General features: G+C 42.7%; 1 protein-coding gene across 1 annotated transcript; it reads right to left on the reverse strand.

The window, feature by feature from the left end:
- Positions 1-393: 393 nt before the first annotated feature.
- Positions 394-9,822, reverse strand: LOC125437932 (opsin-VA-like). The gene is made up of 5 exons (XM_048506020.1): positions 9,465-9,822; positions 5,852-6,062; positions 5,637-5,754; positions 3,588-3,827; positions 394-624 (listed from the first exon to the last, which is right to left on the reverse strand). Exons 1-5 carry the CDS (start codon positions 9,820-9,822, stop codon positions 394-396), a joined length of 1,158 nt encoding a protein of 385 aa, XP_048361977.1.
- Between the last annotated feature and the right edge of the window lie 3,927 nt (positions 9,823-13,749).

The following is a 13,749-nucleotide window of genomic DNA, read 5'->3' on the forward strand; positions in this document are numbered from 1 at the left end:
TGTGACTGCCACAGTCCTCCAAGTCCCATGTAAAACCTGGAGGCCACAGTGGTGGATCTCTGTGCCCACCACAGTCCCCAAGTCTGTAAACCACAGTGGTGGAGCTGACTAGCAAATAATTGGGGGGGGGATTCTTTTTTTTTTAAAAAAAAAAGGCAGTGGTGCTGTAGTAGTCCAAATTGTGCAAAAAAGGGGGGCATGTTTCAGTATCCAATTTTCAGGTCCTTTTAAGTGGCTGATTTTTTTCAAGTGAAACCCTCCCACAAATACTGATAAGGTATTTTGTGGGGAGGGTTTCATTTTGAGTTTGCCAAACGCACACCCCTGCAAGTGAATTCTAACACTGGAGTGATTTGAAGTTCCAGTGTTCCACCACTTGAAGCACTGTTGAATTTACACAGGACAAACTTTGTTTTCTGAAATGGCCAGCTGGGCAAAAGAACGGCAGCTGGTGTGGTCATCTTCAATCCTCTGGTCAAAAACAGTAAGTTGTGCTGCTAGTGTTGGCATCTCTTCACAATTTTTGTTGTGCGTCAGTGTTGCTCGATCTGAAACTTGATTCATGTTGGAAACAGTAACATCTCGGTCACTGCACCGGAACAGCTGGATTAGACACCTCCGGAACTGTAAGTGAAAGAGTCAATATAATTAAATATAATTCCAGAGACCACATTATCATCAGGTAAACTGATATTATTGCCTTAACAAACTGTGGCAACTTTAATTTCTGTACATATAAAAATACATCATTTCCATAATTTAATGTTAAAGGAATAACTGCTAATTCCCTGCCCTGGTCTCATCAGATCTCAGAAGCTAAGCAGAGCCAGCCCTGGTTAGTACTTAGATCAGCGGCTCTCAACCTGTGGGCCGGGACCCCTTTTGGGGATCTAACGACCCTTTCACAGGGGTCACCTAAGACTCTCTGCACCAGTGTTCTCCATCTGTAAAATGGATAAATGTTAGGGTTGGGGGCAGTGGTGGGATCCAAACATTTTAGTAACAGGTTCCCATGGTGGTGGGATTCAAACTGTGGCGTAGCGCCAATGGGGCTGGGCGGGGCATTCCGGGGCAGGGTGGGGCATACTGGGGGCGGGGCATTCTGGGGCGGGGCTGTGGCAAGGAGACAGCCGCTGCGCTGGTCCTTGGGCAGGAAACGAATGCACGCAGGTGCAGGCTGCCACACACGCCGATGCACCTCCTGCTAGACTGCTTCAAGTTCTGCGCGCTACTGCTGAGAGGAGGGGCGTAACTAAGGCCAAAATCACGTGGCAAAATCACCAATTAGTAACCCCCTCTCGGCACACACAAATAATTAGTAACCTACTCTCGGGAACCTGTGAGAACCTGCTGGAACTGTATTAAAGGGTTGTGGCATTAGGAAGGTTGAGAACCACTGACTTAGATGGAACATGGGAGACCACCAAGGAAGTTTGGGTTCACTAAACAAAGGCAGTCAATGGCAAATCAACTCTGAATGCCTCTTGCCATGAAAACCTGCTGGTTCACCCTAAGTCAGCTGAGACTTGATGACCCCCTCCACCACCACCAACTGCCATTATTATTATTATTATTCAACTTATATCCCACCCTACCCCCATGAGGCTCATGGCGGCAAACAACATTGATATAAACAACAGGGATCAATAGTCATCATCAGGTCAACGAGCAACAATAACATAGCACTACAGAACAGCAAAAACTTTAATATTATCAGTATTATATAACATAACCATATAGAATAACAACATAAACATTATAAAGAATTAATTATAAAGAATTAAAAATTATTAATGGGACAACAACGGTAGCTGCTAGCTTCAGTTTATTTAAAGAGGGATTAGACAAATTCATGGCAGATATTGATCAATTGATGGCTAAATGGAAACTCCACATTCAGTTCTAATGATAAAATACAGACTTCTTTATGGTTTGAAGAAGGAATCTTTATATAAAAACAGTCTGCTTATTCTGAAGATTGTAAAAGACTATTGGTTAATGATACAATTTTCTTCCAAATATGAAAGCAGGAAGAGCTCAATTGGAAGCAAATCCCTTCAGCACTACGCTCCAGAAGCTATTATTGAGCCCGAGAACATGAGAGTAAATAAATAAGAGCGCTTTTGAGGATGTCTAGAGCATGCTCCCCATTTACTTATTGGAAATGGGAAGCATGCTCTAGACCAGTGGTGGCGAACCTTTGGCACTCCAGATGTTATGGACTACAATTCCCATCAGCCCCTGCCAGCATGGCCAATAGGCCAAAGGTTCGCCACCATGGCTCTAGACATCCTCAAAAGCTCTCTTATTTATTTAGTCTCATGTGTTCTTGTGGAAACTTCCTCCATTCATACATCAGGAGGTTAGAGTGTTCCAAATCAAAGGGTGTGACTTGCTTCCCAGCAGGCCGAGAACTTCCATTTTCAAAATGAAGTCATGCTAATAATCCATCTTGTGTTTCCACAATCTTTCTTCTCTCACAAACACACTATTAGTGTTGTCACTTGAGCGGTTTCAAGCTAAGGGAAATTTGCATACCTCATAAAGTTTGGACTAGAATTACACTTCCATCCTTTCCAAGAATTCAGTGCACGGGGACTCTCCAGAACCATTTCGCTTTGAGAGAATGGCATGGGAGGAGGCAGGAGCTCCTCCACGCTTTGTGCAATGATCTCAATCTGAATCATGTCTCCATGGTGCTTTCACTTCCAGCTGCACTATGACTGCAAGTCCCCATGGTGGAAGTTGCAGTTTGGTCCAGAGACAAAATCCTGTGTTCTACTATCCTGCTCCACAAAGTCTGAAGCCTTCTGCCATGACAAGCCTTCTTCTGTAGCTGCAGCATCTATTCTGCTAGAGAAAGAGTCACTTAAGTTAGAGAAAGGCGGGAGTGAGGATTCAGACTTTGCTGAACAAAGTGATAGGATAGTTTTATTGAGCCAACTCATGAAAGTACCACCTTTTTCGCATTATAGGTCAGTTGCTGTATTGCTGGTTGAAATCATCAAGTGCCAAAGAGCCACACTTGTTATTATGCCTTTAGATGGAAGAGGAGACAGCTGAAAAACATTTCCATGAGATGTTCCTACTACTGGAGCAAATGCTCTTTGTGCAAAGGAGATGTTCCATATGGTAAGCAGAGCTGTAGAATTCAGCCATCATGTTAAGCTGCTTCCATAAAGCAGATTTCAGTAGTCTCCTCACAAGGGTCATTATATATATTTGGCCTGTAAACAGAAGTTCCCAAGTACTGACACATTTAGTTGGTTAAGTTGGTTTACATATATTTCAGCTGTTTAACAAGTGCCTCATACAATAGTGACTAGGTAACTTGTGTGTGTGTTTCTTTCAGTGTAGACTGCAGTGCTTGGCCCGTTTAGCCGAAAGCACTGAAACCGACTTTAACCAGCCTTCCCTAGAGTAATTACGATTTGGATTGCAGCCAGAATCTCTCATTAAAGTGACAAGCTGAATAAAAGACATTATAAATTAATTACGGGGCCGTAAAGCAGATAAAACTGAGTAATTGAAATGCGAAAGCCCAAAACAAAAAATGATTCAATTTAAATACCCATAGCATACACTACCTGATTGTTCATAAAGACATAGATAATTGGATTATACACTGTAGCTGTTTTGGAAAAGAAAGCTGGAATTGCAGCAAGATGGGCATCCAGTTCAATAGAAGGATAGGCGGTAACTAGGATGGAGAAAGCTGCATATGGAGACCAGCAAATTAAAAATGCAAGGATCATAATAACAACCATTCGCGTAACTTGTCTTTCAGGCTTCCTTGTAGAACCTAATCTGCCTTGAGTATCTGAAACCTGAAAGTGTGGGAGGGAAAGAAAGACAATCACATGAAAATCCAACAAAAGTAATGATGCCAAGTTAGCATTTATCTGCAAAATCACAATTCCCCTAAAAATGAGTGACTGTCAAATTCTCCCCTCTCTGTAAGGGCCACTGATTGAGTCTGTGCAAACTAAGTCTGTACATATCTGTGCTCTGTACATGTAGGTTCTGAACGTGCAATCTGATACCCAGCATTCATAGCTAGCAGATTTTCATTTGCTGAACATACTTATATACCCATACCCATAAAGCAGCTTTCAGATATACAGATAATGCCATAAACCAATAAACAATAGAATCAAGCACCAACTGAACAGCAATGATACCTAATTCAAGATTATGATGAATATTGACAACCAGAAGACTTGGTTTTCTGAATACTGCTTTATTTTCTATCTCCGTATCTTGTCCCTTTGGAGTTGTCAACAGCAAATGTCACTGTCTTGGGAATCATGATGGTTATCTGGTTATGGAGGCAAAACTTATATGTCCTGTTCATGTAAGCAACAGAAATATATTCCTCACCACTCTGTCTACTTCATAGATATCTTTGTCACCTGCTATCTTTAAATTGATGTTGAGGGAGTCTCCCTCAACCACCCTGATGCCAACCCCTGTCTTGGTGTTTGAACGGGCCTTGTGTAAGCAAACACTTCTGCTTGTGCAGATTAATGCCAATGAAGTTGTTGGACAGTGGAGCTAAGAGCATGGCCCACAGTGCCGTCTCCACTGATCCACTGATATGGAGGCCAGAAGTATAGATGCTTGACTCATTTGAAGAGGAGCTTGGCTTCTCAAAAATGATGCAAGCTGTTCCAAAAGGGGAGGTTCACTTTATGATGCGAGCTGTTACAACAGGGTTCCTCCCACCACCTCAGGAGGCAAAGATTTGTTTTAGTTTAGGAAAAAACGGTGAGTCTGGAGTGACTCAGTAGAGGCCTGCAAAATCATGCCTGTTGTAAAGAAGTTGGATAGAGAGACTCTTTTCTCCCTCTTCCATTATTCTAAAACTCAAGGCTCATTGATTGACTAGCAACAGATTCTAGACAAAAAGAAAGGAAGGATTCATAAAAACAGATGCTTGACTGTAAGACTGCCTGCCATAACGTGTGGCTAGCGACACTAGCTTAGGTGGATATAAAAGATTTGACAGATTTGTGGATAGGTTTGTCACTGGCTAATAGCCTAATGGTCCTCCAGATTCAGAGGCAGAGAGTTTCTGATTATCAGATTTTGTAGACCAATTGGCTGGTGAGGGCTCATGAGCTTCCTGAGGTATGTGACTGACCACTGTTAGAAATGGGGTGCTGGACTAGATGAACCAGTGGCCTGATCCAGCATTAATGTGTATGTTCTTATGCAGACAATATTTTTAAAGAAACATTCCAGTTACAAGAAAAAAGGATTTGTGGTGAAAAAAACTCTGATCAAAGAAAAACTGGAAGCCACTGAGAACCTCCAGTGCTTGGACTTTGTGAAACATTCCACAACAGAACATGCTTGTTTAAAGAGACGTGATAGGACACATCATCAAACTGTGGGACTGAAGAACAGAAAATGCCGGTTTGTTGTTGCACATGTAATGACTGATGACATTGTTCAGGTTGTACAACTTAACTATGCATCAGTGTTCATGACACATGCAAGTGACGCAGAAATGGTGCATCAGTATTAGCACAACAGCTACCAAGACCAAAGTTTGGAATCTTGATGTTCAAAATGTATCTCTTAGCATGAAGATTCGCTGTAATTTAATGTTTCTTGCAACGGTTTGCACCTACCTTCTTAAGTTTCCGCATTAATTTTCCATAGGAGATCAAAATCACCAACAATGGTAATATGAAACAGGTGGTGAAGAATGTAATAATGTAAGTGTGGTCATTGTAGTCTCCAGAATACCTATATAAAAAAACCACACACACACACAGAACACATGGAATGTGAGATTTTGATCGAAGCTGATCCAAAGGAATATCATGTTCCACAGCTGCCTTACCAGTTGGGTTCACAGGTTGTTCCGATCTTGCTAGTTGTGTAGCTGCTCCACCCCATTGTAGGAGGGATGGTCCAGATGAAGGAGAATACCCACACAAAGGCTATGCCCAGAGCTGCATGCTTTCCTCGAAGGCGCATATTTCCCAAGGGGCGACAAATCACAAAGTAGCGTTCAAATGCTAGCAGAGCAAGTGACCAAAGTGCAACAATCCCTGTAAGGAAAATAATTACTATTAGGGAAAGAGTTTAGTGTAGCACAAAGAGCGTTGGACTTGCCCAGAGAGATCGAAGTTCAAATCCTTATTTCAGCTTTGAATTAACAGAGGAGCTCTACCCCAAATTTGTCTTCATAGTGTTGTTATAAAACTAAAAAGTTATAAAACACATATGCCTCATTCTGAGGTCCATGATGGAAATTGTGATAAAGAAAATAGTCATTCCATTGTGGTTGGAATTTGCACCAGCCAAAAGAACATAACATAGTCGGATCATAGAAACAGTCTTGCAGCTCCATTCGAAGTAAGGGTTGAATCTGTTGGTGGGAGGGGCATGGGGCTACACTGGCAGATTTGCCCTCCCCAGGGCACTTGCAGGTGGCCACCATGGCCCTCCCCAGTGGTGGAATGCAGTACTGGATGTTGTGCCAGCACCCCTGCACCCCTGCCACCAATGTAGCAGGGGCGGTCCAGGGGAGGAGCCAATGTTAGTGGTCCAATGGCAGCTTCCCCAGAGATGGGAAGGCTTTTTTGCATTTTAAGCCTACCAACACTACTGGGAAGCCTCATTGGGAATAGCAGACCAGCACAACCGCAGAACCACAGCACATTGTTGGCTACCTGTAGTGGTGGTGGTGGTACTTTTTACATTCAGGTACCTTCTTCAGGTACCTTTTACATTCAGGTAAAAGTTGTACTGCAGAGTTCAGATGGGGAGGAGGAATTCCCAACAAAAGGAAGACATTTTCACTAGGGACTCCACAAGTCTACCAGTTTTAACACCCTTTCTTCAGCACTTTATATTGTCCATGTTGGACTAGACAAAGTTTCTGAATTTTTGCCTCACATCTTGTTATAGTGTAGCTTTTATACTAAACTGAGGAATGCCTCAATTAGCACCCTCTTATAGAAAGTTTAGGGTTACCCAGATGACTGGTTTCATACCGTTTATTACTAATCAATTTGCTAGATATTTCCTGGCCACTATGAAGATCTGTGGGTTGGTTGTAAACGATCATTAATAATTTCATCTCTATTTTGCTTGAGTTTGTGAATATTTATGAACATTGCGCAGCATGTTTTCTAATGTGTATGTTTGTGCTAACTGGCAATGTAGTATTTTAGACTGCTCAGTGTTTGTAACAAATGCCTAATAAAATGTCTAATAAATAGACGTCTAATAAAACTTCTGTTATGAAGTTATTATTGGGTAATTATTAAGTAATTGTCCTCACCTAGATGGCCCAAACTAGCATGATCTCATCAGATCTCAGAAGCTAAGCAGGGTTGGCCCCAGTGAGCATTTGAACGAGAGCCCACCAAGGAATACCAGGGTCATGACACAGGGTCACGACAGGCAATGACAGGCCCCCTCTGAATATCCCTTGTCTTGAAAACATTACTGGGTTGCCACAAGCTGGCTGCGACGTGACAGCACTTTACACATTAGGTAATTATTCGCTAAATGTTTCCATTCATTTAATTCAGTATAGAAGTTGGAAACACACTTTTCAGACAAGAGATAAACTTTTGACAGCTTGATCCATGGCTTGATCTTAAATGAATTGCTGCAGTTTGTTTATGCAATAACAAACCTTGTGTGGATGCTTCTAGGCGATAAGAACTTCTTTTCTTCACACATATGCATGTAAATGCCATTAAGTTACAACCAATTTATGGAGACCCTAGGGAAGGACTTTCAAGGCAAGGAGAAGCAGTGGTGGTTTGCCATTACCTTCCTCTGTGGAGTTGTTCTTGGTGGCCTCCCATCCAAATACCAATCCTGTTTATACTATGTTGCCTTCCCTTACCCCTTTACATCCACTCATTCCCAAATAAATACTTTTGTTTATCACACCTGATGTGAACACATAGACCCCCCCCTCGCATATGTAAAGCAGATCCTGAACCAAACCAGAACCTCTGCTGTTTTCTGCCTACCCTGACAGCTCTTTGATCCCACAAATCCTAGGTTCAGACACTGGCATGTTCAGGTAGGACCCCACCTAGTAGAAAGATTTCTCTGCCTGAGAAAATATTGGGCATGACAAACGAATGGTCTAATATGAAAAAAGGCAATTTATATGTTGAGAGAATACAATAGGAATTGCCATTCACATGGGACAATCTAAAAGTTAACCCCAGTCTTCCTAGACAAAATGTTAGACCTGCCAAGCATACAAATAGCACAGGAACAAAAAACATAAGATAGCCAAGACTAGCATAATAGCACTCTGCCAATTTACTACTACTTTTTGTTTAGGAACAAGCTTTTGTAGCCAGAAACTTTAAAGGCAAGTGCACTTGGAGAATATGAAGATTGCTGAGATCAAGTGGATTGCAGAAGGAGCTGCTTTGGCATAAATTTAGATTCAAAGTAACTGACCAATTACCTGGATGAAGAGCTGCAGTTAATCAACCAAGAACACTTTCATTGGTCAATAGCCCTGTCACAGCATCATTATTTGTCATTTTTCAACAATAAGGCTTCGAGACATAACAGATTTACTACCAAATCATACCTTGTTCTATCCAAGCAGTGCGTTCTGTAACATATGTTTCCCCTTCCAATGTGTTAAAGGAGATAAATCTCTATATAAACAAACCTGCATTACAGATGCCAGCCTGCCGCGTATATTTTCATTTGTCATCCCGAATGCAGCATGCTGCTTGCCAACGTCGCTGCGTATAATTAACAGGGCAAAGTAAGAGACAGCGGGTGGATACCAACTCAGTGGGACTGTCAAGTTACGGCAGGTGCCTAGAGAAGTTGTGAACGCAAAAAAACTGCCCTATACTGAATCAGACCCCTGATCCGTCTAAGTCAGTATTGTCTACTCAGACTGGCAGCTCTTCTAAGTCTCAGGGTGAGAATGTCCTTCACATCACCTACTCCTTGGTCCTTTAACTGGAGGTACCGGGGATTGAACCTGGGACCTTCCCCATGTCAAACAGATGTTCTACCACTGAGCCATACCCCCTCCCTAATGGTCCCTCTATCTCATTATGGTTGATAATCACCTATGGCCCTCCAGATGTTCATGGACTACAATTCCCATCAGCCCCTGCCAGCATGGCCAAGTGGTAGGGCTCATGGGAATTGTAGTCTATGAACATCTGGAGGGCCATAGTTTGAGGACCCCTGACCTAGAATGGTCCAGGCTAGCCCAATCTCATCAGGTCTCAGAAGCTACGCAGGATCAGCTCTGATTGGTATTTGGATGGTTGACCACCAAGAAAGTCCAGTGTTGTTATGGAGAGCGTGGCAATGGCAAACCATCTCTGCTCGTCTCCTTCATTGAAAACACTATGGGGTCACCATTAGTAGGCTGCAACCTGATGGCACTTTACACAGACACAATGAACAAGCAGTTGCGTATATATAAACTTTAAACTTACCAAAGAAAGTCACTGCAAATCCCTCCAGCACACATGCCCAGTGGCCCATGTAAAAATAACCCTTCAGATTAGTTAAAAAGCTGATGGTGCCTCCAATCAGAGAGACCAGGAAATCAGCCACAGACAAGTTCACTATGACATAGTTGACCGGCTGTCTCAGCTGCTTGAATTTCACAGTCACCAGGATGATGGTAAAATTTTCAGTGAGAGACAGGGCAGTCACCAAGAACATCAAAGCAGCAAGAAGCTGGAAAGTCCATGGCTTAATGGAGTCCACAGGGTGCAGGAATGGGTCCTGGGGTGAGGAAGTTGGTGGAACGAAGGACTTGTTTTCAGATTCTCTCACCAGTCCATCCATTTCCAAACCTCACCATAGAAAAGCCAAGTTTCTCAGAAAGCTTTACCACATCTCATTAGCTCTGTGCTTTTTTGCCTTCCAACAGAATTTCACAGGTACATCAGGAGGTGGGAGGGAAAAAAATAAAACAAGCGAATAAAACAAGCAACTTTCTGATAAGAAAGTTGTTTGGCAGTTGCAGTAGGAAAGTCCACACAGGGGAGTCTTGCAAAAACAATCGGGTTCCTTTGCTCTTCTCTCTCTACAGCTCCTATTTTATCCACACCCGCAAAAGAAAAGGAACAGCAGGGAGTCAGCTGAGGATTCTTCAGTAACACAGCGATGCAACATAGAAATAGCCCTGTGCTGTATCTGGAGAGAAGCTCAGGCACAAACCCCTGCCTCCTTTCCAGAACTAGAAGGAAAGAGCCGTCCTTTCATTTGGAATAAGTAAGTTGAACAGAGTCCTTCCTCGTGCTGCTCAGCAGTGCAAGCGGAACAGAATAGAGAATGCTTCCTGTTGGATCAGCTGAAGAGACAGCATTAGAAATAGAAAGACAACAAATACCTGGGCAGGTATAAGAGGAGGCACCAGCAGCAATGATGGTGACCATTACTGAAAGGACACAAACAGCCACAGGTTGATGAAACAGTTACTGACTGAGTGACAGGGTATATTATATAGTGGCAGTACGCTGTGAAGGGTTTGGGGGGTTTTTGCAGCCATTACCTCCAGAAACTCACATTGACAAAATGATTTTGAACACTGTTTTGAGCAAATTACCCCCTTTCTTTTCTTCAAATAGTTATAATCATCAAGACATCAGATTTTATCCCTTTTCTTTCAACACAGTCGTTACATTACATAATCTCACTGAAAGTTTCTGAAGGCAAAAGGTCATCTGTGAAAGATTCTGCCTCCTAGGAACAGTGGCAGGACTCAAATAATTTAACAACCGGTTCTGAAAGGACTCAGTGGTGGGATTACAACCAGTTCTCTAAACTAGACAAAAAATTAGCTCCCAGTTCTACCGAATAGATGCAAATAGGCTAAATCCCACCGCTGCCTAGGAAGTAGTCCAGTGGTGGGATTCAAATAATTTAACAATTGGTTGTTTACAAGCACCATTTTAACAACCGATTCTGCTGAAGTGGTGCAAACCTGCTAAATCCCACCACTGAAGTAGTCTCTCTCCATCCATCCCAAATGTTTGCTACAATTCAGAGACACAAACAAATTCCAAAATACTTCAGATTCAGTTTTTCAGTCTGTGAATATTCCTTTGAGACTGGACTGTGTTGCCTGACTGAAAATAGATTGTGACAAAAATATCTGGTTAGTGCTAGTGATGCCCTGAGGTCTGGAGACCCTCAGGTGACACTTCACTAATGGTGTCTTCCCTGCCTTATATTACTTACCGGAGGGGAAGGGGTATGGCCTGTGGCCACTGGCTTCTCCAATGCATGAAGGACAATTTCTCTGAAGACTTTAGCTCCTTTCTGACATGGAGTAGAATTAGAGTTGCCATTCTTCAGATGGTAGCTGGAGATCTCCTTGGACTATAACGAATCTTCAGGCAATAGAGATCAGTTCACTGGAGAAAATGGTCACTTTGAAAGATGGACTAAAATTCCATTCATAGAAGTCTCAAAAGATGAGAAACCAAATAATCAGGGCTCTCTAATGTCTTGCCTAGATTGATAGGCCTGCCTCTTCTTCTCTCTTTTTTGTATTCTCCTACCGGCCTTTCCTTTGTTTCTTCTCTCACAGTGTCTTGTATTTCTTTCCTCTCGCCCTTTACTCCTGCTCTCTTCCTTTCCCTTTCCCCTCCCCCTTTGCCAATCCTACTCTTCCATATTAGTTACTTAACTGATAACACCACCTTTCTCCTTAGTGGGGCCCCCCTTTATCCTCACAATAACCCCAAGAATATGAAACCGGCCCAGGGTCACCCACCAACCTCCCGTGGCAGAAAGGGGATTTGCACAAAGCCTACGCTGCTCTTCCCACATTTCTCTGGATAAACTGGAAAATATGAGGCATGTGGAGGACACTGTGATGCTCCTCTTCCCTCCTCCAGTGTTTTCTTCATTTTCCAGGAGAGTGACACTGATGTGGAAAGGAGTGGCATTAGGCTTCTCCCAATGCACCCTCATGCTACCCCTGGAGAATGTCTGAAAAGAGCTGAAATGTTCAGAGAAACTGTGGATTGCATTCCTTGGAGAAGTGAATGACATCAAGCCATGCCCCAATTCCACTCCAGTAAGTAATACAAGGTATGGATTTGAGCCTGAGTCATTTATGCACCTTTTTTTTCCTGGCAATATTTCCTTGTATTTTTTCCCCCCTGCCAAGTGGGCCATTTCACGTTCTGAGTACATGACTGACATGAAGTCAGCTGCACATATATTAACAGGACAAAGTTAAAGCATAATAAAAAAATAAATATATTTTTTTAAACTGCTGATTTTCACAGCTTCATTTTGGTCACCATCTGGTGACTTTGAGTTCAGGATTTCTGGGTCAGAGAAACTGGGCAAAGAGGCAAAACCCACAACTTTTGAGTTTACTGAACTTATTGATCAGTGTGCCAAAAAACCCCAGTTTGTGGTTAGCTTGTGTTTCATGGCTTGTTAGCAATCTGACCTGCTTGCTGGGAAGCTTAGTATAGAAAAAATTTACATCTTTTTATTCAACTTGACAACAAGATGAATGATGGTCTTAACTTTTTCAACAATAAGACTGATTACTTCAAATGCCAAACGCCATTTTGTTTCTCTACAGGACCCAGGTTACACACCCTCTACCAAACATGGAAACTCCTATGAATTCCAAGTGTAAACAACTCATTTTAAATGTGAACAGTTTACTCTGGTGGTTGCTACATAGTGCCTACTCTAGCTATTAAGTGTTTACTCAGGTTGTTATGACTGTCACATATACACTTTCTTACAGATGCTTCAGTTACATGTCAGACAGTTATTCAACAGGGTTCAACAAGGATGCAATGATGAGAAAACTTGGCACTGGTGAATTTCTGTCCATCACACACCTGAGACCCATCATGATATAGTGGTTAAGAGCACTGGATTCGAATCTGGTTCCCTGCTCCTCCACATGAGAGTGGACTCTAACCTGGTGAACTGGGTTTGTTTCCCTACTCCTCCACGTGAAGCCTGCAGGGTGACCTTGGGCTAGTCAAAACTCTCTCAGCCTCACTTACCTCACAAGGTGCCTGTTGTGTGGAAGGGAAGGCAATTGTTTGGGATAATAAATAATTCAAGAATCACTTTAAAGGACAAGTTCCTCTTGTTGTCATGTGGACAGGAACTTAAACAGCTGCATAAAAATAGCTGGTTTGGAGTTTGTCAAAAGTGTACTTGGAGAGCAAATTCTGGTCCTAGTTATAGGACAGTTGGCCAGGTTCAAAAGTTAAAGTCCTCTTCTTTCCAGGTTGGAGAAAAGGGAGGGGAAAGGTGGATGATCAGGTGGGTTGAAGGGGAGTTATTTGGGATACTGGGAATATTTGCAAATAAGGTAGGAGAGGGGAGGTATCCAGACAAGAAGGGGGCTTTTGGGTGGGGGGGCAGATTCAGTCTGGTCGTGGCACAGGAAGGCTGCAAACCTGGGCAGCCCTGAATCTTGTCTGATACTTTAGCTACTATGCTTCACTGGTTGTCTCATTCCTGCGATTCAAACTGTTATTAAAGGTCCAAAAGCAGGTCAGCCTTTTCCCCCCCTCCCCACCGCCCTGCCCCAGGTCCAGTTGGCAACCCTACCCAGTAACAACATTCACAAGTGAGACTTGCTGATTTATTAACAGTGATTGCAAAAGTGTTTTAAATTATGTGAAATGAAATTATCCTGTACAGTACACAGCAAATTGTATTTTTGTCTCAGCCTAGCTGCCATGTCCTTCTCTGATTCAGTTAGTATCCAGTGAAGAA

The sequence above is a fragment of the Sphaerodactylus townsendi genome, linkage group LG08, assembly GCF_021028975.2.
Source record: "Sphaerodactylus townsendi isolate TG3544 linkage group LG08, MPM_Stown_v2.3, whole genome shotgun sequence".
NCBI lineage: Eukaryota > Metazoa > Chordata > Lepidosauria > Squamata > Sphaerodactylidae > Sphaerodactylus > Sphaerodactylus townsendi.